The sequence below is a fragment of the Poecile atricapillus genome, chromosome 29 (assembly GCF_030490865.1).
Source record: "Poecile atricapillus isolate bPoeAtr1 chromosome 29, bPoeAtr1.hap1, whole genome shotgun sequence".
In the NCBI taxonomy this organism is placed as follows: Eukaryota; Metazoa; Chordata; class Aves; order Passeriformes; family Paridae; genus Poecile; species Poecile atricapillus.
Window position 1 is genome coordinate 2,464,866 of NC_081277.1, and position 24,320 is coordinate 2,489,185.

The 24,320-nt window shown below is 50.7% G+C and overlaps 1 protein-coding gene across 4 annotated transcripts in view; it reads right to left on the reverse strand.

Moving 5' to 3' along the window:
- The window catches only part of LOXL2 (lysyl oxidase like 2), a 49,957-nt gene that overhangs the window by 2,550 nt on the left and 23,087 nt on the right, over positions 1–24,320 (reverse strand). For all 4 annotated transcript variants that reach the window (XM_058859350.1, XM_058859351.1, XM_058859352.1 and 1 more), the window contains 9 exons: positions 22,100–22,311; positions 16,796–17,015; positions 13,503–13,686; positions 9,438–9,589; positions 8,373–8,540; positions 6,277–6,442; positions 5,455–5,698; positions 2,126–2,241; positions 939–1,075 (listed from right to left, as the gene is read on the reverse strand). In XM_058859350.1, the coding sequence (XP_058715333.1) occupies positions 939–1,075; positions 2,126–2,241; positions 5,455–5,698; positions 6,277–6,442; positions 8,373–8,540; positions 9,438–9,589; positions 13,503–13,686; positions 16,796–17,015; positions 22,100–22,311 (1,599 nt within the window). The remainder of the gene's footprint in view (positions 1–938; positions 1,076–2,125; positions 2,242–5,454; positions 5,699–6,276; positions 6,443–8,372; positions 8,541–9,437; positions 9,590–13,502; positions 13,687–16,795; positions 17,016–22,099; positions 22,312–24,320) is intronic.

Here is a 24,320-nt window from a genome sequence, read left to right on the forward strand (position 1 = left end):
TTGGAAGGGATTGAAATCCCATCCAGTCCCGTCCTGCCATGGGCCAGTTCCACCATCCCAGGCTGCTCCAGCCTGGCCTTGGGCACTTCCAGGGATCCAGGGGCAGCCACAGCTTCTCTGGGAATTCCAGCCCAGCTCTTTCCCACTCTCACAGCCAGGAATTCCTTCCCAATATCCCACCCAAATCTCCCCTTTTCCAGTGGGAGCCATTCCCTGTGTCCTGTCCCTCCATCCCTTGTCCCCAACCCCTCTCCAGCTCCCCTGGAGCCCCTCCAGGCCCTGGAAGTGGCTCTGAGCTCTCCCTGGAGCTTTCCCTTCTCCAGGTGAACATTCCCACTTCCCTCAGCCTTTCCTCCCAGGAGAGCTCCTCCATCTCTAATTCACCACAGCCACACCTCCCCCATGCCCCCAGATCTCCCTCCAAATCCCCATTTTCCATTTCCCACAGCTCAGACAGAGTGAATTGCTCTTCTTTCCCTCCTCTCCAGTGCCAGGGGCTGGTTTTGGACACAGAGAATTCCCCCCATGGGCATGGACTGGAGACCTGGCCCTAATTCCTACAAAAACCCCACAAATGGCACCATTTAATCCCAAAATTCAGGGAATGTTGCTTCCAACCAGCTCCAAAGAGGGATGCTGTGCTTTGGGAATGTGACAACACTGCCAACAACATCAGCTGGGCTGGGCCTATCCAGAATTAGCTGGACCTGGATTTATTAAAGACTTTCATCTCCAAACTGTGCCCATGGACCCTCATTTTTCCCCTTGGGAGCTTGCATTGATTATCCTGGTGGATAATCCTTTATCTTTGAGGTATCTGGGAATATAATCCCTTTATAAACAGAAGTTGGAGGTGTCAGATGAGCAAATTGGGTAAATTCTGGGTATGATTGGTAAGATAAAAGCAGTAGGAGTGTCACCTATGCTGTTTCTCCCACCTGGAAGAGGTAATCCCCGGGGGGGACATCAGTGATGTCGATCCACTGGCAGTCGATGTCGTGCCGATAAACGTCCCAGCAGCCAACAGTGATCCCCTGCTCCCCAAAATTAGCACACTCGTACTGTTTCTGCACATCTAAAGGAGGAGAACGAAGGCAAGAAGTGTTAAATCTGCAGCAGAATTCCCAGAAAATTCCTGGTTGTTCCCCATAGCAATAAATGCCAGGTGTGGTGTTTTGGGTGAGATTTAAGGAGCTGCCACCTTCCGAGCCCAGCAGCTGGAGGCTTCTTTTGGAATTCCTCACTTGGTAGTGAAGAGAAAATGCTCAGTTTGGGGTTTTGGAGCAGCTCAGAGTTGGGATGGAGGGAGCTGAGGGTGGAAAAGAGAATCAAGGACTTGGGGTTCCCATTCCATCCATCCATGCATCCATCCATCCATCCATCCATCCATCCATCCATCCATCCATCATCCATCCATCATCCATCCATCCATCCATCCATCATCCATCCATCATCCATCCATCCATCATCCATCCATCCATCCATCCATCCATCATCCATCCATCATCCATCCATCCATCCATCCATCCATCCATCCATCCATCCATCCATCATCCATCCATCATCCATCCATCCATCATCCATCATCCATCATCCATCCATCATCCATCCATCCATCCATCCATCATCCATCATCCATCCATCCATCATCCATCATCCATCATCCATCCATCATCCATCATCCATCATCCATCCATCCATCATCCATCCATCCATCATCCATCATCCATCCATCATCCATCCATCATCCATCCATCATCCATCCATCATCCATCATCCATCCATCCATCCATCCATCCATCCATCCATCCATCATCCATCCATCCATCCATCCATCATCCATCCATCCATCATCCATCATCCATCATCCATCATCCATCATCCATCCATCATCCATCCATCCATCATCCATCCATCATCCATCCATCCATCATCCATCCATCCATCATCCATCCATCATCCATCCATCCATCATCCATCCATCCATCCATCCATCCATCATCCATCCATCCATCCATCATCCATCCATCCATCCATCCATCCATCCATCCATCCTTCAGCCTTTGGGATCTCTTCCCTGCTTGGGAAGAGGACAAGATTCCCGGGATGGGGCTGTGGCACAGACCTGCCTCGCATTCCGTGTCCTCCAGGCAGAAGCTGGCCTTGTGGCCCTCAGCCACCTTGGTGCCGTTGAGGTTCAGGAGGTCGTAGTGGGTGAACACCTCCATGCTGTGGTAGTGCCTGTAGGGACAGACAGGGACAATTATCCCGAGGGATACTTAATTTACCCCTGCAATTAATTTTACTTTAATTACCAGGGCTGAAGGGCCGAGTGGAGCTGCAGGAGTGGGACAACTCCGGCCTGGAACGGGGGATGATCCTGTGTGGCTCCATCACCCGTCCTGCTGCCTCCTGGGATTTATTTACATGGAATTCCAGACTGGTTGGGTGGGGAGGAATTTAAGGATCATTTTGTTCCATCCCTGTCCATGGCAGGGACAATTCCCACTGTTCCAGGTTGCTCCAAGCCCTGTCCAACCTGGCCTGGGACTCTCATTAAGTGCCTTGCTCCAGCTTTTCTGGGATCAGAGTGTTTTATAGTGGCAGGAAGGGCAAAAAATCTACCAAAAAATCATCCCTTGGAGCAGCCCCATCATTTCTCAGGAATATTCCACACTGGCTGTGCCCAGTCCAGCTCCTGGCTGCTTTGATTAATTTTTAAGCAGCAAAATGTGAATTTAGCAGCAAAAAACCACAGCTGGAGCAGCTTCTCTCATCCAGCTCAGAGCTGGATTTTCACCCAGGAGACATTTCCTGGTTTTAAAGTGGGATGTGTCGGTGTCAGCCCTGCCTGGAGAACATTCCAGCACTGCTGGGCACAGCAAAAGCCAGGAGAGAGCCTGGAGTCTGTTTTTAGATCCCTGATTAGCAAAGTCAGACCCCAGCAGGGTTTGGGTGACGTTGGACTCGGGGTACATTGGGATTTTTATGCCCCACTGCTGGCTCAGCAGAGAAGTAAGCTGAGCTTTAGTCCAGCTGGATTCCATGGGATTTACGGAGCGGGAACGAGCTGGAAATGCCGGATTAAAGCCCAGCTGTGGTTCCACGTGGTCAGGGCTGGGCACGGCAGGGTGGGTGATGCTGCTGCAATACCTTGGATTTGAGCCCAGCTTTGAAACCAGGAGCAAATCCAGGGTGTGAGGGAACAGGGAAACAGCTGGACCTGAGGCCACTCTGTGTCCCCCTGGCTTTGAGAATGGGAATCCCAGCCCTGGGAATGCCCATCCAGCCTTTGGGAATGCCCATCCCAGCTTTGGCAATGCTCATCCCAGCCCTGGAACCCTGCTCTGAGACCCAGCAGGGCCCACCTGCAAAGCTCAGCTCAGAGTGAGGCACAGACAGTGCCTAACTCAGAACCAGTTAAGAATTTAAGGAAGAAAAAAGAAGGAAAAAGGGCATAAATCCACTCCTTTCTGGCTGCAAAAATAATCACGGCTTAAACACTTCCAATCACCACCATTGCTCATGGATTTACAGATGGGGGAGGAGCAAAGAGGGAAGGGGAGGATTTTTTCCCTGCTTTTCCTCTCACTAAAAAAACCCCCCCCCAAAAAAAAAAAACCAAAAACACCCAGAAGTTGCCATGTGCCAGAACAAAATAATTTTTCACTCCCTGCTCAGGGTTTTCCCCATTTTTATTCTACTTCCACATCCAAACAGGAGCTCCCAGGCAGGAGGCAAAGCAGAGGCCCAAGGCTGAGCCTGGGCTGTTGATTCGAGGCAAGATTTGGCTCAAATCAACAAATTTGATGTGAGCTGGAGCTTCTGGAGCCTGACTCAGTTTCTGAGCTATGCCTGAGTCACTCCCTGGGCTGTTTACACTCTGCTCTTCAGACTGGAAAGATTGAAGAGGGATTGAGTTCATCCCTGTCCATCTAAAATGGATCCAGTTTGGAGCAGAGATGGCTCCTGGCCTCTTCCTCACCCTTTCCCATCCGTCCTCCCTTCCATGGTATCCAAAACTGCTCCAGTTCCCCCTTTTCCAGTGCTACCTGTGCTGCTCAGCTCTTTGGGAAATATTATAAAGAATTTTTAAGAACTTATAAAGTTCTTTATGAAGAACTCTTTAGATTTCTTATTTTAAAGCAATTGAATTGTATAAATTCATATTATAAATAACTCTTATTATAAAGAACTCTTAGGTTTAAAATTGACCACTCTGGTATTTCCCCAGTTTTTTTCAACAGGATGGGAGCTGTGCACGGAGTTATTTCACTGCGTTTTACATGAAATTAGGGAAAAATCCACCTTGTACCAGCCCTCATTTCACAGCAAAGCACCTGGATGGCCTCCAGCTCCCTTTTCCACCCCCAACTTACCCAAAACTGTCTTAATTCCTTGAAAAATGATGTATTTATAGGACAAATTTTGTCAAAAATAAGCACAAAACCACCTCCCAGCTGCTGACAGTTTTAGTGGGTTTGAGATGCATAAAAAATATAGAATTCCAGCATTTTTGGGTCCTTTTCCCAAAGGTGAGAAACTGCTCAGGTAATCTGTACGTGGTGGGTGCAGAGTTCCCACGTCATGTCTGTGCCAAGTCTGCTCCCAGGTGTCAGAAAATCCTGGAATGGTTTGGGTGGGAAGGGATTGAAATCCCATCCAGTGCCACCCCTGCCATGGCAGGGACACCTCCCACTGTCCCAGGCTGCTCCAGCCTGGCCTTGGGCACTTCCAGGGATCCAGGGGCAGCCACAGCTTCTCTGGGAATTCCAGCCCAGCTCTTTCCCACCCTCACAGCCAGGAATTCCTTCCCAATATCGCACCCAAATCTCCACTTTTCCAGTGGGAGCCATTCCCTGTGTCCTGTCCCTCCATCCCTTGTCCCCAGTCCCTCTCCAGCTCCCCTGGAGCCCCTTCAGGCCCTGCAAGGGGCTCTGAGCTCTCCCTGGAGCTTTCCCTTCTCCAGGTGAACATTCCCACTTCCCTCAGCCTTTCCTCCCAGGAGAGCTCCTCCATCTCTAATTCACCACAGCCACACCTCCCCCATGCCCCCAGATCTCCCTCCAAATCCCCATTTTCCATTTCCCACAGCTCAGACAGAGTGAATTGCTCTTCTTTCCCTCCTCTCCAGTGCCAGGGGCTGGTTTTGGACACAGAGAATTCCCCCCATGGGCATGGACTGGAGACCTGGCCCTAATTCCTACAAAAACCCCACAAATGGCACCTGGGAATGCCCATCCCAGCCCTGGAACTGAGACCCAACAGGTCCCATCTGCAAAGCTCAGCTCAGAGCAAGGCACAGACAACGCCTAACTCAGAACTGAACCGCTTCAGGACTGAACGAAGAATTCCCAAAATTCAGCAAACGCTGCTTCCAACCCCCAAACCGAGGGGGACAGAAGCCATTTGTCACCTGCCCCTGGCAGCAGGAGCCCCACAGGGGACACGCACCGGTGGCAGTCATGCCAGACCCAGGCGTGGCGGCCGTTCTTGGGCCGGAAGTCGGACTGGCCGTTGTTGTGGATCTGGGAGGAGAAGCGCAGCAGGCGCCGGTAGCCCGAGGTCAGCGAGGTGTTGTGGGCCGAGCTGGCCAGGCAGTTCTCTTCCAGAGCACACTGCAGCAGGAACATGGGCCTGTCCTCCAGGTAGGCCGTCTGCTCCACCAGCTCTGCGTTCAGCACCAGGTCCGGGGCGGCTGCAGTGAGGAACGGGTGGGTGAAGTTAAATAAAATCACCCCAAAAGCGGCTGCTGGAGGAGGAGGCTGGTCCTGCCCCTGAGCTCCTCAGAGTCACAGAGTGGTTTGGGAAGGGGTTTTAAGGATCAGCCATTTCCAGTACCAAACACCTGCCATGATCCCAGGTTGCCCCAAGGCCTGTCCAACCTGGCCTTGGACATTCCTAGGGATGGGCCGGCCACAGTTTCTAAAGAAAATCCATTCCAGCCTCTCCCCACCCTCCCAGGGAAGGATTTCTCCTGAATATCCAATCTAATCCTACTCTGAGTCTGAGTAGGAAAAGCCTGGCGGGGAATGATTCACCATACAGGAATATGGACCTTAAATCCCATCCCATTCCACCCCCTGCCATGGGCAGGGACACCTTCCACAATCCCAGCTCACTGCAAGCTGCCCTTGGACACTCCGAGGGATGAGGCAGCCACATCTGGAACCTCCCCTGGAGGAAGAACTCACTGCCTGTTCTGATGTATCCAGCTCACCCCATTCCCCCTGCACATTCCTTGTGCCAAGCTGGGATACATCCCGAGTTACTCACTCTCCGAGCAGGACACGCCAGCCCCGAAGCGTCCCCCTCCCCTGGGGCAGGACACGTGGGCCCCATCGTGCCGGCAGTGGGACAGGGACATCTCTGTCCCCGAGCACTTGACTCCGCTCATGACCACGTCATCGGCGCTGACGTCCCCGTGCCAGTACCACGTTTCCTGGGCAAAAACAAAAAGGCAGGAAAAGGCATTTCACACGTTCCTTGGGGTTTCGTGGCTCTTAGGGGAATTTTTACCTGCCTAAAATGTGGATTTTCCCACCAAGGAAGCTCAGGGCAAGACCCCACATTATCTAGGAGGATCTTGCCAAAGGGTGCTGGAGCAGGGAACTCAGAGGAGCAGAAGTTTTGTCACCAAATCCTTAAAAACCTTGAATTCCATCCAGTGCCACCCCTTGCTGAGGGCAGGGACACTTCTCACTGTCCCAGTTTGCTCCAAGCTGGCATTGGACAGTTCCAGGGATTCAGGGGCAGCCATAGCTCCTCTGGAAATTCCATCCCAATAGTATATTTCCCAATATTCCACCTAACTCTGTCATCTGGCAGCGGAAAGCTATTCCCCCTTCTCCCATCATTCCAGTTCCTGATGAAATTCCCTCTCCTCTCATCATCCCCCAGTTTTGTAAAACTCATGGGAATGATGGAACCCAAACTCAAACTCACCAAACCCTAAAACTTGGGAGAAGGGGAGGGGAGAAAGAACCTGAAAAATTCTGATGAGACCTGTCCATGTCCGAGCTGGGAGCAGCTTCCAGGAAAAGAAACCCCCAGTGTCCCACGGCACCCGTTGGCCCCGGCTGTTTGGGAAGGCTGGGAGCACACAGGGCTGCCCTGTTCTGTACACTGAGGCTTTATGCTCCCAGAGCTGGGGCAGCATAAGGGCCTTCTCTGTTCCAAATTCCAGCAGCCTCAGCTCAGGGAAAAAATGCCTTTTCCTCGCTGGAATCTCAGGGCTGTGTCAACAGAGCCAGGCAGTCGGAAAGGCTCAGGGATGTGGAGATCCTCAGCTCCCGGGATTTGACGGGGGGAAATCAGCTGGAGGAAGCAGTTGGAGCAGGGAATGGCTCCAGTGGCATGTGGGCAGCTCCAGCCTCCTTCCTGCTGGGTGTCCCAGGCCAGCGTATCCCCTGAGGCCCTGCAGATCCCTCCCTGGCCATGGAGAATGGTTGGGATTCCATGAGCCCAGGGTGGCAGAGGTCATGGAATGGTTTGGGTTGGAAAGGACCTGAAAGCTCATCCGAAGGGCAGGGACACCTTCCACCATCCCAGGCTGCTCCAAGCCCTGTCCATCCTGGCCTGGGACACTCCCAAGTGTGGGGCAGAACCAAGGTCCCAATCCTGGCCCTGCAGAAGCAGGGAGGGTTTCACGCAGGAGACGAGCAGGGAATTCCAAAAATTCATGGAGCTGGATGAAGCCCCGCTGCTCAGGGCTGCACTGGAGCAGCCACAGGAGCAAAATCCCATTTTTTCAGGAGACCTGACACCAGTTTGAACCTGACCTCTGCATTTCAGGGAGGGACAAGAACCTGCATGCAGCCGCCAGGCTGAGCAGGGATCAGGGAATGTGGGGAAACCTGAGCTGAGAGAAAACAATAGAGAACTCAGGGAAGCAGAAGGCTTATCACCAAACCCTGAAAAACCTTAAAGCTCACCCAGTGCCACCCCCTGCCATGGGCAGGGACACCTTCCACTATCCCAGCTGGCTCCAACCTGGCCTTGGACACTTCCAAGGATGAGGCAACCACAGCTTCTCTGGGAATTCCATCCCAGGACCTCACTACTGTCCCAGGGAAGAATTTATTCCAAATATTCCATCTAACCCCACCCTCTGGCAGTAGGAAGCCGTTCTCCCTTATCCCATCATTCCAGCTCCTGATGGAGTTCCCTCACTTCTCATCATCCACAGCTCCTTCTGCTCCAAATCCTTCTGCTCCAAATCTCCAAACCCCCACCTCCACGATGAGATTTTACCCTCAAGGTCTTTCCGGCTCAGCCCTTGAAGCTCCTTTTGGAATAAGCCCTTCCTCCCAGTCCTCCTCACCCCATCCATCCGCCCGCACTGCCCAGGTGGGGCTGGGCTGGGGACTCACCTGGAAGGCGTGGCTGGCGAATCCCAGCCCCAGCTGCCGGCACACCACCATGGCCTCCACGGTGCCCCAGTTGTGGCTGCAGACCGTGCCCCACCTCAGGGTGCCGTTGCGCTCTGCCAGCACCTCCACACGGCCCTCATAGGGGTTGCGGCCTCCGCTCAGGCGAAGCTGCAGGACACAGAACCCGTAAATCCACAGCAAAGTCCTGAGGGAAAGGGCAGCAGGTGGGGAAGAAGGTTTTGTTCCCCAGGAATTTTGGAATGATTGGATTTTCCCAGGCCCTGCACAGCAGGAAACTCCCCCTTTAGCATGGAGCTGGAGAAAGCCTGGTGAGGGATTTTCCCCACCCCCAGACTGGCAAAAAGGAATTCCAACAAGACTGGATGAACACATTCCCGATCTTTCCTTAGGGAAAACGACTCGGGGCACTCGGGTGGTGCAGCACCATGTCCCATCTTTGTGTGGGATCAGGAGGGGTGTCCCATCTTTGTGTGGGATCAGGAGGGGTGTCCCATCTTTGTGTGGGATCTTCCTCGAGGGGAAGGCTCTGGGAAACCATCCCAGAGCAGCACTTGGAATCTCGACAGAGCTCAAGCTCAGGGAATTCAGTTCTTCTCTGACTTTGGTAGGGGATGCTCCAGCCAAGCCCAGCAGCTCAATGGGCTGGAATTCCCAGCTGCAGGAATAACATTCCTTGGGAAGGCTTCCCTTCCCTGCTCCTTTAGACCTTTGGAAGGAGCACTCAGAGGAATCTGTGTCTGGGTCATGCAGTTAGCATGGAATTGTGGAATGGTTGGGTTGGAAAAGGTTGAAAATTGGGTTAAAAGTCATACAGTGCCATCCCCTGCCATGGGCAGGGACCTTCCACCACCCCAGGTTGCTCCAAGCCCTGTCCAACCTGACCTTCCCCATGAGATGAGTCCAGAGGAGCTCAAAACTCAAAATAGGACATTCATGCTCATTTTCCCTCCTTTTTTTAAGTAAAACCTGAATTAAACACTCATAGCTTGGGTGAAATGATTCCTGCCCAAGATTCCCTCACACCTGGATCCCTCAGCTCCTCACCTGGTTCTGGAAGCCCATGGCTGGCACGTTGCACCTCACAGCAGCATCTTCCTCGTGGTTGCAGCCCTGGGATTCGGTGTTGAACTTGCAGTCCGTGACCGACTTCTCAAAGCCCGTGCAGTCGATTTCGTTCAAGTGGATGGGACCCATTCCTTGGGGAAAAAATAGGGAAAAAAGTCCTTTTGTGTGGTGAGGGAATACCCCCAGCAGGTTGTTAAGATCACAGTGACCTCCAGCATTCAAAACTCGGAAAAAATCCACTGATTTCTTGTAAAAATAAAACAAAAAGCCATAAAATTATTGTTGATAATTTCACTGCAAATTTTTTTCCGGTATTCTCTGTAACACAAGCATGCAAGAATCTCCAGAAAAGCCAAGTTTCCACTGTTCCATAATTTACAAACCTCAGCTGTAGGGATTCACAAATTGTGACCTTTTGGCTGGGTCTTTGTGCTGGGATCTGCTCCCAGTCAAGGCCTGGCGCTGAACTCGTGGACCTCGACACGTTGGCTGTGAATAAAACATCCACAGGGATGAGGGGTCAGGAGAAGTAATCTGGGGCAGGTCGAGGATTCCAGCATGGAGGGAAACAGAAGAGGGCAACTGCAGAGAACGGGCTCAAGGTGCTGAGAGAGAAATGGAATTATTTGGGTCCTCCCAGGCTGAGCGGCGGCAGAAAATCGGAATTTCCATCAGAAAAACATGGAAGGGAATGTACCTCCCACAAAACTCAGCTCCTGCTTCCACAACTGGTTTGAAAGCACAAGGCAGAGATGTGAATGTGTTTGGTTTAATTTCACCCACAATTAATTATTGAGTTTGGGCACCTTGGCCAGCCCTGTGTCTACCCCTCCCACCACAGCTGGACAGGCTGGCAGGACATTCCTGGGGGAGGCTGCTGAGGAATGGGAATCTTGTCCTTTTTTTTTTTTGCCTCTCTCTCATTAAAATCCTGTTTGTGGTTCCCATCTGGAGCTGGCAGCACTTCCCGCTCGTTCTGCCGCCACCGAAGGGCTGAGGGGGAGGAAGCCCTGGAAGAACTGGAGGGGGAAGCTCCAGGAATGCAGGAGGGAGCCAGGCCGACATTCCCAGCCCAACAAAGCCACTCCAGTGGATGACAAAGATGAGAAAGGACAAGGGCAGGACCTTACTCAGCCACAGAACCCTGGCAGGGCTGCTCTTCTTGGGTAAATTATGGCACACGAGGGCACAGAAATGGAGCCAAAATGTGATGAAATGTGAGGAAAATTGTATTTCCTCCCATGCCACTGCACTTAAAAACTCCCAGATTAGGCCTGGCCATCCAACATTTGCCTTCACCTACTCCCTGGAGTTTAATTCCATGTTCTCCCTCCTAAGATATCAACACATCCTGAGCTCTGTGCTCAGTGTCTCCTCCTCTTGTGGAAATAAGGGTGAATTAATCTGGGTTTATTCCAGGTGGGATAACTCCTCCTCCCACACCCTGAGCTCTGCGGAGGGCACTGCTCTCCCACTTTGTCCAAACTGGGACTCCCAGTTCAGCCACTGGGAACCTGTGAAATCCAACCTCCCACATGGAGGCTGCTCCTCCAAAGAGCCCTCAGAAAACCCAAATTCCCCCGGGATGTTGCTGAAAGTGTAAACAGGGACACGGCCTTGAGAGCTCCCTGTGCATCCAGGACCAAAAAAAAAAATCCCCTTTTCCAACCAAAACGTGACACTCTGGCTGCTGAAGGGACATCACCCATCCCAAGGGATGCTCCTGCTGATGGATGAGCAGGAGGGAAAGGGCTAAAAAATAGGAAAGGGAAAGATGTGGGAATCCAGAGGGAGATTGCAGGCTGTGGGATGGGGCAGGAACAGTGTCTTCCACGTTCTCCTCCCTCACGTGGCAGCCCCCAGGATGATGAAGCTGTTTCCTACATCCCGTTACACACATCAGCAGATTCCAGCCCGCCACAAAGAGGGTTTTTGGCAAAACCTGTGGATTTGGTCATGTTCTAAAGCTTCCCAGACTCAGGACACCCACGTGTTGATTTCCTTCTGTCCCCTTCTCCAATCTGAAGGAATTTCCCCCATTCTTTTATTCTCACAAGGGTTTGGTGTAATTTTTGGTTTTTATTCTTCTCCCAAGGGTTTGGCACCTTTTTTTTTTGGTTATTCTCACAACAAGAATTTGGTGTCTTTGTTTTGGTCATTCCCACAAGGGGTTTGGTGTATTCTTTTGTTTTTTTTTTTTTTTTTTAATTTATTTTTTGGTTATTATTTAATTTTTAAATTTTTTTATTTTTTTTATTTCCACCCCAAGAACAACGAGGTGTGGGAATCACCAGGTGGTTTCAGTTTGCCTTTGACCACATTTTGGGATTTAAACCAACTCCCAAAAACAGGAAATCCAAACCCAAACCTGGCTCTGAGCTGTTCAAATGCTCTTCTATTTATAATGAGCTAAATTACTGTCCTGCTCTTAAATTGGAACATTTGAAGTCTGACTCCAGGATTTATTTTCTGCCAGGAACTTTCTAGTAATGCATTACACCGTGGTGTGGTCCTGGAGAACTCAAAGGGAATTTCAGAGCAGCAGATGAGACAATTAAGAATTAATTACTGGAACAGCTACCTGAGCAAAAGGTCAAACTCATCATCCCCAGACTTTTTTTCAGGGAAACTTTTTAAGTCACAGAATTCCAGTCTGGCCTCAAGAGACTTCTTAAGGTTAGGGAAGAAATTCCTGGTCCTCAGATGAAACATCCCAACAAAAATCTGCTGTGCCCTGAATTATGGGACGCTCCTGTGGGGAGAAACATTCCTTAATTCAGGGCACCAGCAAAAGGAATGAGGGATTTGTCTTTCCAAACAAACTGTGGCTCTGCTGATAAATAAAACTGGATACTGAGAGATGAAAGAAAGAATGGGAGGAACCATAAATTCCATAGGAAAAGGAGAATGGGGCAGGTTATGCATTAAAAGGGGCCTGTGTGAGGCATTTTGGGAAGTCTGTGCCTCTCAAGTACCTCAGTGGGGAGAGAGAGAGAGGGAAATGGGGATTAAAAGGAAGCTGCACCCCCTAAAAATTTGCCCATGGCCTCTCCCTTTATTCCAATAAGGTTCCAGGACTCCTCTCTCCTTTTTGGACATAAACCTCTGCTGTTTGCAGATCCATTTCCCTGACAGTCTTTCCAAACAAACTGTGGGTCTGCTGATAAATAAAACTGGATACTGAGAGATGAAAGAAAGAATGGGAGGAACCATAAATTCCATAGGAAAAGGAAAATGGGGCAGGTTATGCATTAAAAGGGGCCTGTGTGAGGCATTTTGGGAAGTCTGTGCCTCTCAAGTACCTCAGTGGGGAGAGAGAGAGAGGGAAATGGGGATTAAAAGGAAGCTGCACCCCCTAAAAATTTGCCCATGGCCTCTCCCTTTATTCCAATAAGGTTCCAGGACTCCTCTCTCCTTTTTGGACATAAACCTCTGCTGTTTGCAGATCCATTTTCCTGACAGTCTTTCCAAACAAACTGTGGGTCTGCTGATAAATAAAATTGGATGCTGAGAGATGAAAGAAAGAATGGGAGGAACCATAAATTCCATAGGAAAAGGAAAATGGGGCAGGTTATGCATTAAAAGGGGCCTGTGTGAGGCATTTTGGGAAGTCTGTGCCTCTCAAGTACCTCAGTGGGGAGAGAGAGAGAGGGAAATGGGGATTAAAAGGAAGCTGCACCCCCTAAAAATTTGCCCATGGCCTCTCCCTTTATTCCAATAAGGTTCCAGGACTCCTCTCTCCTTTTTGGACATAAACCTCTGCTGTTTGCAGATCCATTTTCCTGACAGTCTTTCCAAACAAACTGTGGGTCTGCTGATAAATAAAATTGGATGCTGAGAGATGAAAGAAAGAATGGGAGGAACCATAAATTCCATAGGAAAAGGAAAATGGGGCAGGTTATGCATTAAAAGGGGCCTGTGTGAGGCATTTTGGGAAGTCTGTGCCTCTCAACGATTCCCATCTCCTATTTGGACCTAAACCTCTGGTGTTTGCAGATGACTTTTCCTGACACCAGGACTGCCTGGAGCTGTGGTGGGGCTTACCTTGGCCCAGCCTGGCTCCCGTGATGGCTTCCTTGGCACTGCCAAACCCCAGCTCCCGGCACACCACGCTGGCCGACACCAGGTTCCAGTTGTCGTCGCACACCGTCCCCCACTCCCCGTTCTTCAGCACCTCCACCCGGCCTTCCCCAGTGTTGGCTCCTCCTTTCAGCCTCACCAGGGGTTGCTGGAAGAGACAGACACAGGAGTGGCGATGCCTTTTGGGTTCTGCCTTTTTTGGGTTTTTATTTTCACTTTGTGCTCCTCACAGATACATTTGGAGCTCTGCAGCCTGTTGAGTCAGCAGTTGGTTTTCCCAGCGCTTTTCAAACACAGCACAGGACACGGTCTCAGGCTGCAACAAGGGAAATTTAGGTTGGATAGCAGGAGAAAGTTTTTTTACAGAAAAGGTGATAAAGTATTGGAATGGTCTGCCCAGGGAGTCACCATCCCTGGGTGTGTTTAAAAAAAACTGGATGTGGCACTCAGTGCTGTGGTCTTGTTTTTGGTGTTAGGGCTGGCTTGGACTCGATGATCTTGGAGTTTTCTTCCAACCTTCCAAGTCATTCTGTTGAATTCTGTTGAATTCTGTGGAATTCTGTGGAATTCTGTGGAATTCTGTGGAATTCCATGGCCTTTCCCTAGGCAGAAAGACAAAACAATTCCAGAGCTCCAAGCCCTGGGGGTGCCTTCCGAATCCTATCTTGGCTCTTCCTGGGAGCAACCTTCAAGATACATTTCAGGGACGAAGTACAGCCTGTGCTGAAGGCAAGGCTCCAGAGAAGGGGTTTTGGAAATTGTGTCACCACTTGTCCTCTTAATTAGTGCTTTTTCTGAATTATTAATTAGGAATTATATTATTTTTATCAATTATTAATTTCCTAAAGCCTATAAATATGTACTTATCCCTGTGGGGGTGAGATTTTGTGGACATCTTTCCATAACTGCTCCTGAAGGCCTTCAAATAAAGATTCTCTTTTTTATTACTCCCTTACTAATTTAATTACTAATTAGTAATTACTAACTTGAGACTAAAATTGTCTCGAGTTTCGTTTCCAGGTTGGGCAAAAGGCAGCAGTGGGGTCACTGGGATGGGTAAACCCATCCTTTACAGGGGTTATTTATGGAAATCTGGACCTAAAAATTATCATAGAATCACCTGAAACACCTTAAAAAAATCCATTACACAATTCCAAGGCCTAGAAGTGCCAGATGAAAGGAGATTTTTATCTGCAAAGATTTTGTTGAGCACGGATTTGTTTTTCACACCTCCCGTGTGAGCAGTGAATAAAAAACCCCAATCCAAGTCCTCTGCAGGTGCTTGGATTTAGGATCCTTTTTCCGTCCTGGAAAAAATGTAAAAAAAGACATTTTTCATATTCCCTGGGAGCTTTGCAGGAGGGTTGGGAATGGCCTTGAGCCCGTCAGTGCCCAGCTCTGGCTGCCCTCAAGGGGTTTATTTGCTGTTCACACCTCCAGCCCAGGTTCCTGGCTTAATCCAGGACCAACACTGAGCTCAAACCCTATAAAACCTGAGCCTGAGTGCTCAGTTCTGACCAATAATAATACAGAAATTACATATAATAAATAATAATGAAATAAGAAATAAAAAGGGGAATAAAAACATCTGGCATTTGTGGTCAGAAATAGCCAGCTGAGTGGCAGTTCCAGTTCCACTCATTTCTGGGTTTATAATATTTAATTATTATCTGTTAATCATCCACTCCTCTCCCCAGTGCCGAGCTGAGCTGGGTTGAGGTGATGAGAGCAAAGCTTTGGGTTTGGGAGCACCAAAAATCCTTGGCTTTTCCAACTGGGATCATGGCTGGAGCTCTTTCTCCAGGCTGGGGTCACACCAAGGACACACAAAGCCTAAACAAAGGCTTAAGGAATTACTTGGCAGCGCGTGTGGCTCAGGAGATTAACAATGATTTACAAAACCTTTCACCTCCCAGAGCTAAATCCTGCAATCTCTGGCACAGGGAAGAGTCTGGGATCCAGGCAGGGATTGCATTATTCCCACCAATAATTATCCTGTTATTGGCACCTGGGAAGAGCCCATAGATCCCCTGCTAAAACCACCCAGGAACAGCCACGAAATCCAAATTTTCACAATTTCACAAGTCCACAAAATTCTTCGATGAGAAACTGCCAAGATTTCCCCTCTATCCCAAGGCTGCAGCTGGAAAATTTCCCTTGGCACCTACCTAGCCTGTGTTTGCTGCTGGTTAAGCTGTCCTCTCCTAGCCCCTGACACTGGGAATGACCAATTCCAGCCTCGTTTTCCAACATTTTTGCATCTCCTGGGATTTTTACGCCCCGCTCAGCACTCTCCTCCTCACTAGACTAAACAGACCCAGCTTGCCAAGCTCGTTGTGTTTTTCCAGTCTCCCCCCAGGGCATTTCCTCACTGAGGACATGGAGGTAGAGGAAATGCCAGCTGATTTCCACAGGGAAATTCCAGCAGAATTCCAGAGCCTGTGGAACAGCCCAGCAGCAGCTGGGCATGAGCTCAGCTGGCTCAGACTGAGCAGCTCCAACAGGAACGTGACCCAGGGAATTCCTCACTCCTCACTCCCAGCTTTGCCAGCTGCCCTGGGAGCCACTCTCCCAACCTTTGGAGGCAGGAGATGGAGGAAAAAAACTGGAATTTGGGAACCAAGTGCAGGGAGAGGGGAATTGCTGAGGGGACATTAGGAGTTGGAGCTGAATGATTCCACCCCCCGGGGGCTTCCTGCCCTAATCGGCAGCTGGATGGGATATTGGGAAGAAATTCCTGGCTGGGAGGGTGGTGAGGGGATGGATGGAATTCCCAGAGAAGCTTTGGCTGCCCCTGGATCCCTGGAAGTGCCCAAGGCCAAGCTGGAGCAGCCTGGGGCAGTGGGAGATGCCCATGGCAGGGGTGGAATGGGATGGACTTTGAGGTCCCTCCCAGCCCAAACCATTCCATGGTTCTCTCTGCATCTGTCAGCAGATGCTGCAGGAACTGCCCTGAGCTCTGGGAATCTGCTGGGCAGGAAGGCCTGGAGTGACAGGACACAGGGAATGGCTTCCCACTGCTAGAGGACAGGGACAGATGGGATACTGGGAATAAATTCTCTCCTGGGACAGTGGTGAGCTCCTGGGGTGGAATTCCCAGAGAAGCTGTGGCTGCCTCATCCCTGGAAGCGCCCAAGGCCAGCTTGGAACAAACCCAGCCAAAGGTGCCCATGGCCGGGGGTGGGATCAGATGACTTTTAAGGCTTTTTCAACCCATTTTGGGATTCCAGGCCAGGCTGGGGCTGCTCCCCGCTCACCTCCTGCCTGAAGGCCTTTCGGAAGCCGCTGTGGCTGCTGGGGGCGAAGGCGCGGCCGGGGATGCAGCTGACCACAGCGGGCATCCCACTGTCACAGCTGCCGTTCTTCCCAGAGCCCGCCAGGTGGTTTCCCAGTTTGCAGCTGGAAATGTGAGCCTCGTTCCCGGTGCAGTCCATGGAGTAAGGCCAGTAGTGCTGCTTCCTTCTGCTGGCAAACATCCTGGAAGGGATCGAGGAGAGGGGGGAAAGTTAGGGATAAGTAACTAAAAAAAAAAAAAAAAAAAAAAAGATTTTGCTAAATTTTAGGAAGAAAAACGCCCTGGGGATGAAGTGAGGATTGGATGGGATTATTTGGAGGCTGATCCGTTCATCAACACCATGACTCTGTTGAGGTGTCACGTAAAAACAGGGAATCATTCAGGTTGGAAAAGAACTCCAAGATCATCAATTCCAACCACTTTCAAGGAAATAAATCCCTGCAAGAACTAAAAAACCTGAGTAGGAACCAAAGATGCAGCTCCAGCAAATGTCACATTCCCAGGAGCACAGATCCCACTCCAGGCAGGGATCAGCTAATTCCAAACGGACAAAGAGGATTTGTGCAGATAACTGGGCTGGAGAGCCCCCAGAAAACCTTTTCATTTTGCTGACCAGCAGCTATTAGCTGGGATTGGGAAAAATCCAAAGCCTCTCCGGGCCCGTGTTGACAACCTGGGAGCAATTTCCGAGAGCACGAGCAATTCTCCTGCTGATTTGTTCGCAACAGAGCGGCTTGGCAGCAGCTCCTGCTTCTCTCTCCCAAACTTCCTGGAGCTGCTCCAGGCACTCCTGAGGCGGAAGGGGCATGTGTGATAAACTGGGAAGGGAAGGAATCCATCTCCATCCTAACTGGGAGGCTGCCGGAGTGGAGAGGAATGGAAATATGGGTCAGGTCAGCCTCAAAAAGGAGTTAAAAACACAGGGAAGGCTCAGGGGAGCCCAGACCCTGCTGGGATCTCCACGTGGCTCCGTGTGATCCTGGTACTGCTCCTCATTCCAGGAATCTCTGCCATGCAGAGCTGGGATCCAGGGATTAGCTGTGACACATGGCACAGCGAGGCAAGTGGAATTTGGGGAGAAAAAGCAGCAGCTCTGGTTTGCTGCAGCACAGAGAGCAGCAAAGAGCCTTTCTGAGGGGGTTTTTGGGAACTCTGCTGGGCAGGTCCAGGTTTTCCCAAGTTTTTTCCCTTCAGGATTTAGACTTTGCAGGGATGTTTGAGGGGACACTTTTCTCCCCTGTGTTCGCAGAGCTCTGCTGCCCAGCTCAACATTTCTGCAGGCTCTGCTGGCTCCCAGCCTCCTGCTAATCCTTCCTGGAACCTGATCTCCCCGGGCTGAGGCTGCGGATGGATCCAGCCAGGCTGGAGAGGGAGCTGCAACTGCATCCCACGGTGCTGGAAAAGGATGAAGCAGGGCTGAGATCCATCCCAGGGATGGACCCTGCCTGTCCTGTGGGGAAAAGTGGCTGTCAGAACCCACCTCTGGCTCTGTAGAGCTGACAGGGACTCCCTGAATGTAAAAAAAGGGATGGAAAAAGAGGAATAGAGTTAAAATCTTAAAAATAAACCCTGGGAGGGTTCAATACAGAGCAGCCACCTCTCAGCTGTGCTCAGGACAGAAGGGAGGACCCAAAGGAACATTTTCATCCTTCACAGACAGGTCCAGAGAGCTCCATGAACTCCAGAGCAGACAAGAACCAGCCTGATTTAGGGAAGCAGGGATGGGGATGCCTTAGAATAGCAAACAATGACCTCATCCTGGAAATTTCATGAGGCATCAACATCTGGACGGTATTAACAGTCCTCGGGAGGCTGGGGAGAAATAAAGCCCCACCTCGTGTCCCCAGACTGAGTCTATGTAAAAAAAGCAGAATTCAGCTGATCTTTCCAGCCAGAAACTCGGGGCTTTGCTGATGTTTCGTTTTTAACACAGAAGGGTCTAGCTGGGATCAGTGGGAGCCCAGGGTGACGCTGCTCAGGTCAGAGGTGGGAATGAACATTCCTGCTGGGAGAGTTCAGCTGGTTCCAGGTCAAGCTGGAATTCAAACCATTTCTACTGGTGAGGAGAGAGGGATTTTCATCCCAGAAAAGCTTTAAACAAAGCACGAGTGGAGCCCAAGGGCTGAGGGGTTGGATAAAGAGCACTTGGGATATTCCATGATTCCATTACTTGGGGAGTAGAGAACAAATCACTGCACATAAACTCCAGGAAATTCACCCAAATCCCACTGAGCAGAGGCTGGGGAGCTCCTCCTCAGGGCTCAGAGGGCTCAACCCTTGGGAAATTCCTAAAGTTACCAAGGTGCTGCCTTCAGCCTCAGGGAGAGGGAGGGAAGCCAGGCCCACCAAAGTCCTTCAGATCCTGAATTTTCCAGGGAAAAACAGGAGGGTTCCTAATACAAATATTGAAGTAATGAGCTGCCCAGCATCTCTGGGTTCATAACAGGCTGAGCAGACTGGTTAAACTGGGAATAGCTGTTTGATCCTGGAGCCATTTCTTTATCAAGTCACAAAGATTGCAGAAAGGCATCAGGTCCATCTCTCTGATCCCAAATTTCTCCCCTCTCCATCAGCAAAATGCATTAAATTCTGCTTTCCCAGCTGGAGCAGGAACTGGGAGGAGGAGGAGTTACAGCAACTCCTATATAAAACCCACTGTGAGGAATGAACAGGACCAGGGACTCCACTTTAGATTTGTTTCATTTCCGAACATAAATTGTGCTGTCAGCTCCAGAGGCCGAGTTGCAGTCAGGAATAAACCCCTGGCAGTGGGACAACGATGAACTCAGTTGTTTTCTTTTGAGCAAGATCCATCTGCTAATCATTTCACCTCCCAGCTTTGTGCAGGAGCAGAGCTCGGCAGGGCTGGGATTGGGGGCAGTGGGATGGGGGGATGTGGGAAGGGGCAGCCTTGGCCAGCAGAAACCTGATCCCAGCTTTTCTCCCAGCTGCAAAGTGGGAGCGGGGAAGGATCTGCTCCAGGGAGAAGGGGATTCTCAAATTAAAGGAGAAAGGACTTTTCTGTGTCTTCCTATTTCCAGGGAGAGGGGAGGCTCCAGGATGAGCTTTTACCTTTCCGAAACAAACCAAGTGGGACAAGCATCCCCTGGCCCAGGTGAGAAGGTGCCACTGGTCATCATCCCAGTGCCTTGACCACAAATCCAAGATAATTCCCAGCCCAGAACTGGGAGCTTTCCCAGTAACACCAGCTGAACACAATTCATCCACCCATAATTCAGAGGGAAACTGCCAAAGAATTCATCTTTTAAACTCTGCTGACAAACAAAACTCTGCAGCTGCCAAAGCTTTACAAGCCTCTCCCATCCAATAAAATGCCAGCCCAAATTTTTTCCCAACCTGGGATAATGTTCAGCGTGTTTTCCAAAATATTTGTGGGTGCTGGAGCCCAGCAAGGCTGAAAACAAGGAAAGGAAGGGAGGTCTTGGGGCACTGAGGCTCTGCAGCAGCAGAGATCTCCTGGGCTGGGATTTGGGACCACTTCATATTCCTAATTCCAGCTCAATTCAATGGGATTTTCAGCAGTGCTGAGTTGCTGCTGAACAACCTCCTGTCAGTTTTTCCATTTCCATGCGTCCAAGAGACAGGACAACTCCTGAGCACCCTTTTATTTAAGGCAGATGGCTCCAGATGCTCCAGTTAATGCTTTTCTTGGAAAGGCCACAACTGGAAGCAGGAAAAATCTACTTTGCCTGTCTGGAGGTGATTTATTCCCTGCTCCTGCTGGGGATGGGAATCTGAGGGATGGGTTAGAGGGAAATGTGTTGCACTGGTGGAAGCAAACCCTCCTCAAACTGATGTCCAGGGCAATGAATCCCCTGCTCATCTCCCTGGGAATCCTGCAGACAGAATTCCAGTGGGCTCTTTATTCCAGATTTTCCCTGTGCTGCTGTGTGGCTTTGGGCTATTCCAAGCCAAGGACCTCTCCAGTGGATCAGGATCTCGCTAATGAAAGAAACGGAACGTGGCCAGGCTGATCCAGAGGGAATGCTCAGAAATAGCAATTCCACAGGCCAGAAGGAGCAGGCAGGAAAACCACAGCTCCTGCATGGAGCGTTCAGCCCTCCCCTGAAGCAGCCGCCGCTTTCCCACTCCTCAGGTCACAGAGCAGCAAAGGAACGAGACAGAATTTCATTTAAACTCTTTTCCATCTGCTTGAGGCTGTTTTTCCTTGGGAACAGTGTGGGATGAGGGCTGGTGACAAAGAGCAAACAAAAGCAATGACAACTAAAAAGTCCAGAGCTCCCCAGGAAAAGGAAAGGCAGCCTAACCCTTTCTGCTTGCAGCTCTGGAAAATGCAGTGTTCTCCCTATAAATTACTGATTTCTTCCTTCATTTTAAAGGAATCTACAAATCTAGGGAGGAAAAGCAGCACTGAGATCACAGAGGATCCTTTTCCCAGCACCTTCTGGGATGCAAAGGCAGGAAATGCACTCCGGGTGGGAAGAAAGAGCCTGGGCACTAGGAAGCCCAAGAAAGACTCTTTTTATTCTAAGGTGACTTCTTTGGAGCTTCCAGCACATCCAGAACTGATACCACCTCTGGATTTCTGCACAGGAATGGGGAGAGCAGTTGGAGACTGTTTACATTATGGAATGATAGGACACGGGGAATGGCTTCCCACTGCCAGAGGGCAGGGATAGGTGGGATATGGAGAAGGAATTCCTGCCTGGGAGGGTGGGGAGGGGCTGGGTGGAATTCCTAGAGAAGCTGTGTCTTTGTCTGGATCCCTGAAGTGCCCAAGGCCAGCTTGGAGCAAACTAGGAGAGTGGGAGGTGTCCCTGCCATGGCACTGGATGGGCTGTAAATCCCTCCTAACCCAAACCATTCCACGATTTCCTCACAGCTAATGGATTTACCGGGACAGTGGGAGCAGTTTAGTCCCATCCCTGCCCCTGCCCAGCACACAGAGCCCATCCCTGCTGGAGGAAATGTTCATCCTCGAGCTGGAATAAAAAAAATAATTTCTAAGGCCAAGTGTCCCATCTCCCATTCCAGGCCCTGTCAAACTCTGATACTCATCAAGCTCTGCATCCCACGGATGAGGATCAAAGGCCTCCCCTGCCTGCACCAGGAAACAGTGGACATTCCAAACATTTGCACAGATGGAAAAATCCCACCTGGAGGAACGAAGCAGTCGGAGCTTTTCTTACCCCAGGGTCCGCGGTGCTACCTGCAACCTGCATTGGGAATGAGGCCCCGAGTGTCCCAAGGAATGTTTGTAGCTCCTACCAAGCCCTGCCCTTACTTGTAGACGTTGGTGTTGTATTTCCTCTCCCCCGGGAAGCCGAACATCCCACAGACCACGCGGGAATTCTTCATGGTCCAGTGCTTGTCACAGATCTGCTTCCAGGTGCCCTCGTCCTTCACCTCCACGTAGCCCTCGGTGACAGGGACCCGCTTGCGGTAGGTGGCCAGGATGGCGCGGATACGGATGTCCTCCACCTGGATGTTCATGTTCTGGGGGTGTAAAATAAATGGGAATGATGCTGGATTGTAGGGAAACAGGATTTGGAAATTCCAGGTGGGATCACAGCCCAGTTATGGTCAGGTAGGGCAGAAAGGACGAGGTGTTGAGGAAGGGACAGAGCAGGGAGGCAGAGGAGTGACAGGACAAGAGGGATTCAAACTTCCAGAGGGCAGGGTTAGATGGGATATTGGGAAAAATTTGTCCCTGTGAGGGGCTGGGATGGAATTCCCAGAGAAGCTGTGGCTGCCCCTGAATCCCTGGAAGTGTCCAAGGCCAGGCTGGAGCAACCTGGGATAGTGGGAGTGTCCCTGCCCATGGCAGGGAGTGGAATGAGGTGATTTTTAAGCTCCCTTCCAACCCAAACCTTTCTGAGATTTTATGAAACAAACCTTTCCACCTTGTGTAAATCCATCCTCTGGAGGAGAATTCTTTTTCTCATTAAAACAAAAAGTGCTCTAATTTATTTTATAAGCAGCCCTGTAACAAATCTACTTTGTCACTTCAATTCCAAGTGCTGTTTTCACCTTAATTTAGTCCCTGTTCCTGTGGAAATAAAGCAAACTCAGCTTTGTTAGGGCCAGTTTAATCACAGAATCATTGCGGGTGCAGGGAGCTGGGAGCCCTGGCAGGGAAGGACTTTGGGGTTCTCATCCAAAGCCGTGATTTCATGTGGAATCTGGGATTCCAACGTGCTGACAGCAGCGTTTCTCTGACTCCTCCTCTGCAACCTGGGACAGCAAGTGAGTCATGGAAGCTGAATGGATTTCACATCTGGGACCTCTGAGAGGGCACAGACCAGCCCTGCAGAGCTCTGGGGGCAAATCCTGGCTGGAAAATCCCTGTGAGGGCAAAAACCAGCCCTGCAGAGCCTCAGGGGCAAATCCTGGCTGGAAGAGTTCCCTGAGGGCAAAAACCAGCCCTGCAGAGCTCTGGGGGCAAATCCTGGCTGGAAAATCCCTGTGAGGGCAAAAACCAGCCCTGCAGAGCCTCAGGGACAAATCCTGGCTGGAAGAGTTCCCTGAGGGCAAAAAGCAGCCCTGCAGAACTGTGGGGGCTAATCCTGGCTGGAAAAGGTCCCTAAGGGCAAAAAGCAGCCCTGCAGAGGTCTAGGGACAAATCCAGGCTGGAGGGGGCAAATCCAGGCTGGAAAAGCTCCCTGAGGGCAAAATCCAGACCTGCAGAGCCTCAGGAGCAAATCCAGGCTGGAAAAGCTCCCTGAGGGCACAAAGCAGCCCTGCAGAGCTCCAGGGATGAATCCTGATTAGAAAAGTTCCCTGAGGGCCCAAACCAACCTTGCAGAGCCCCAGGGGCAAATCCAAACTGGAAGGGAAAATCCAGGCTGGAAAAGTTTTCCTGAGGGCAAAAACCAGCCCTGCAGGACTCCAGGGGTGAATCCTGACTGGAAAAGATCCCTGAGGGCAAAATCCAGTCCTGCAGAGCCTCAGGAGCAAATCCAGGCTGGAGGGGGCAAATCCAGGCTGGAAAAGATCCCTGAGGGCAAAATCCAGCCCTGCAGAGGTCTAGGGACAAATCCAGGCTGGAGGGGGCAAATCCAGGCTGGAAAAGATCCCTGAGGGCAAAATCCAGCCCTGAGGAGCTCCAGGGACAAGTCCTGGCTGGAAAAGATCCTCTGTGGCCAGTGGTTACAAAAGAGCTTCTGAAAAACGGATAAATTTTCTTCCAGGAGCCCTTTCCTTGTCAAATATGTGCAAACCCACGTGGTCCTGCTCGGGGTTACATCAGAACTGAGGAATCCTCAGAGTCAGCCACTCGGAAAAGAAAAATTGCCCAGAGCTTTAAAGGGCCACGGGCCTCTGGTCAGGGCTCGCAGCGAGATCAGAGCAGGACCTGCCCAGTCCTGCAAATTCCATGGCTCATCCATTCTCCAGATGCTTTCAGAGGGGCTGAGACACCAAACAGAGCCCAGGGAAAGGCAGAGAAAGAGGCTGCTGGGGCAAGAAATGGGGCAGGGAGTGGGGTAGGGGATGGAACAGGGAAA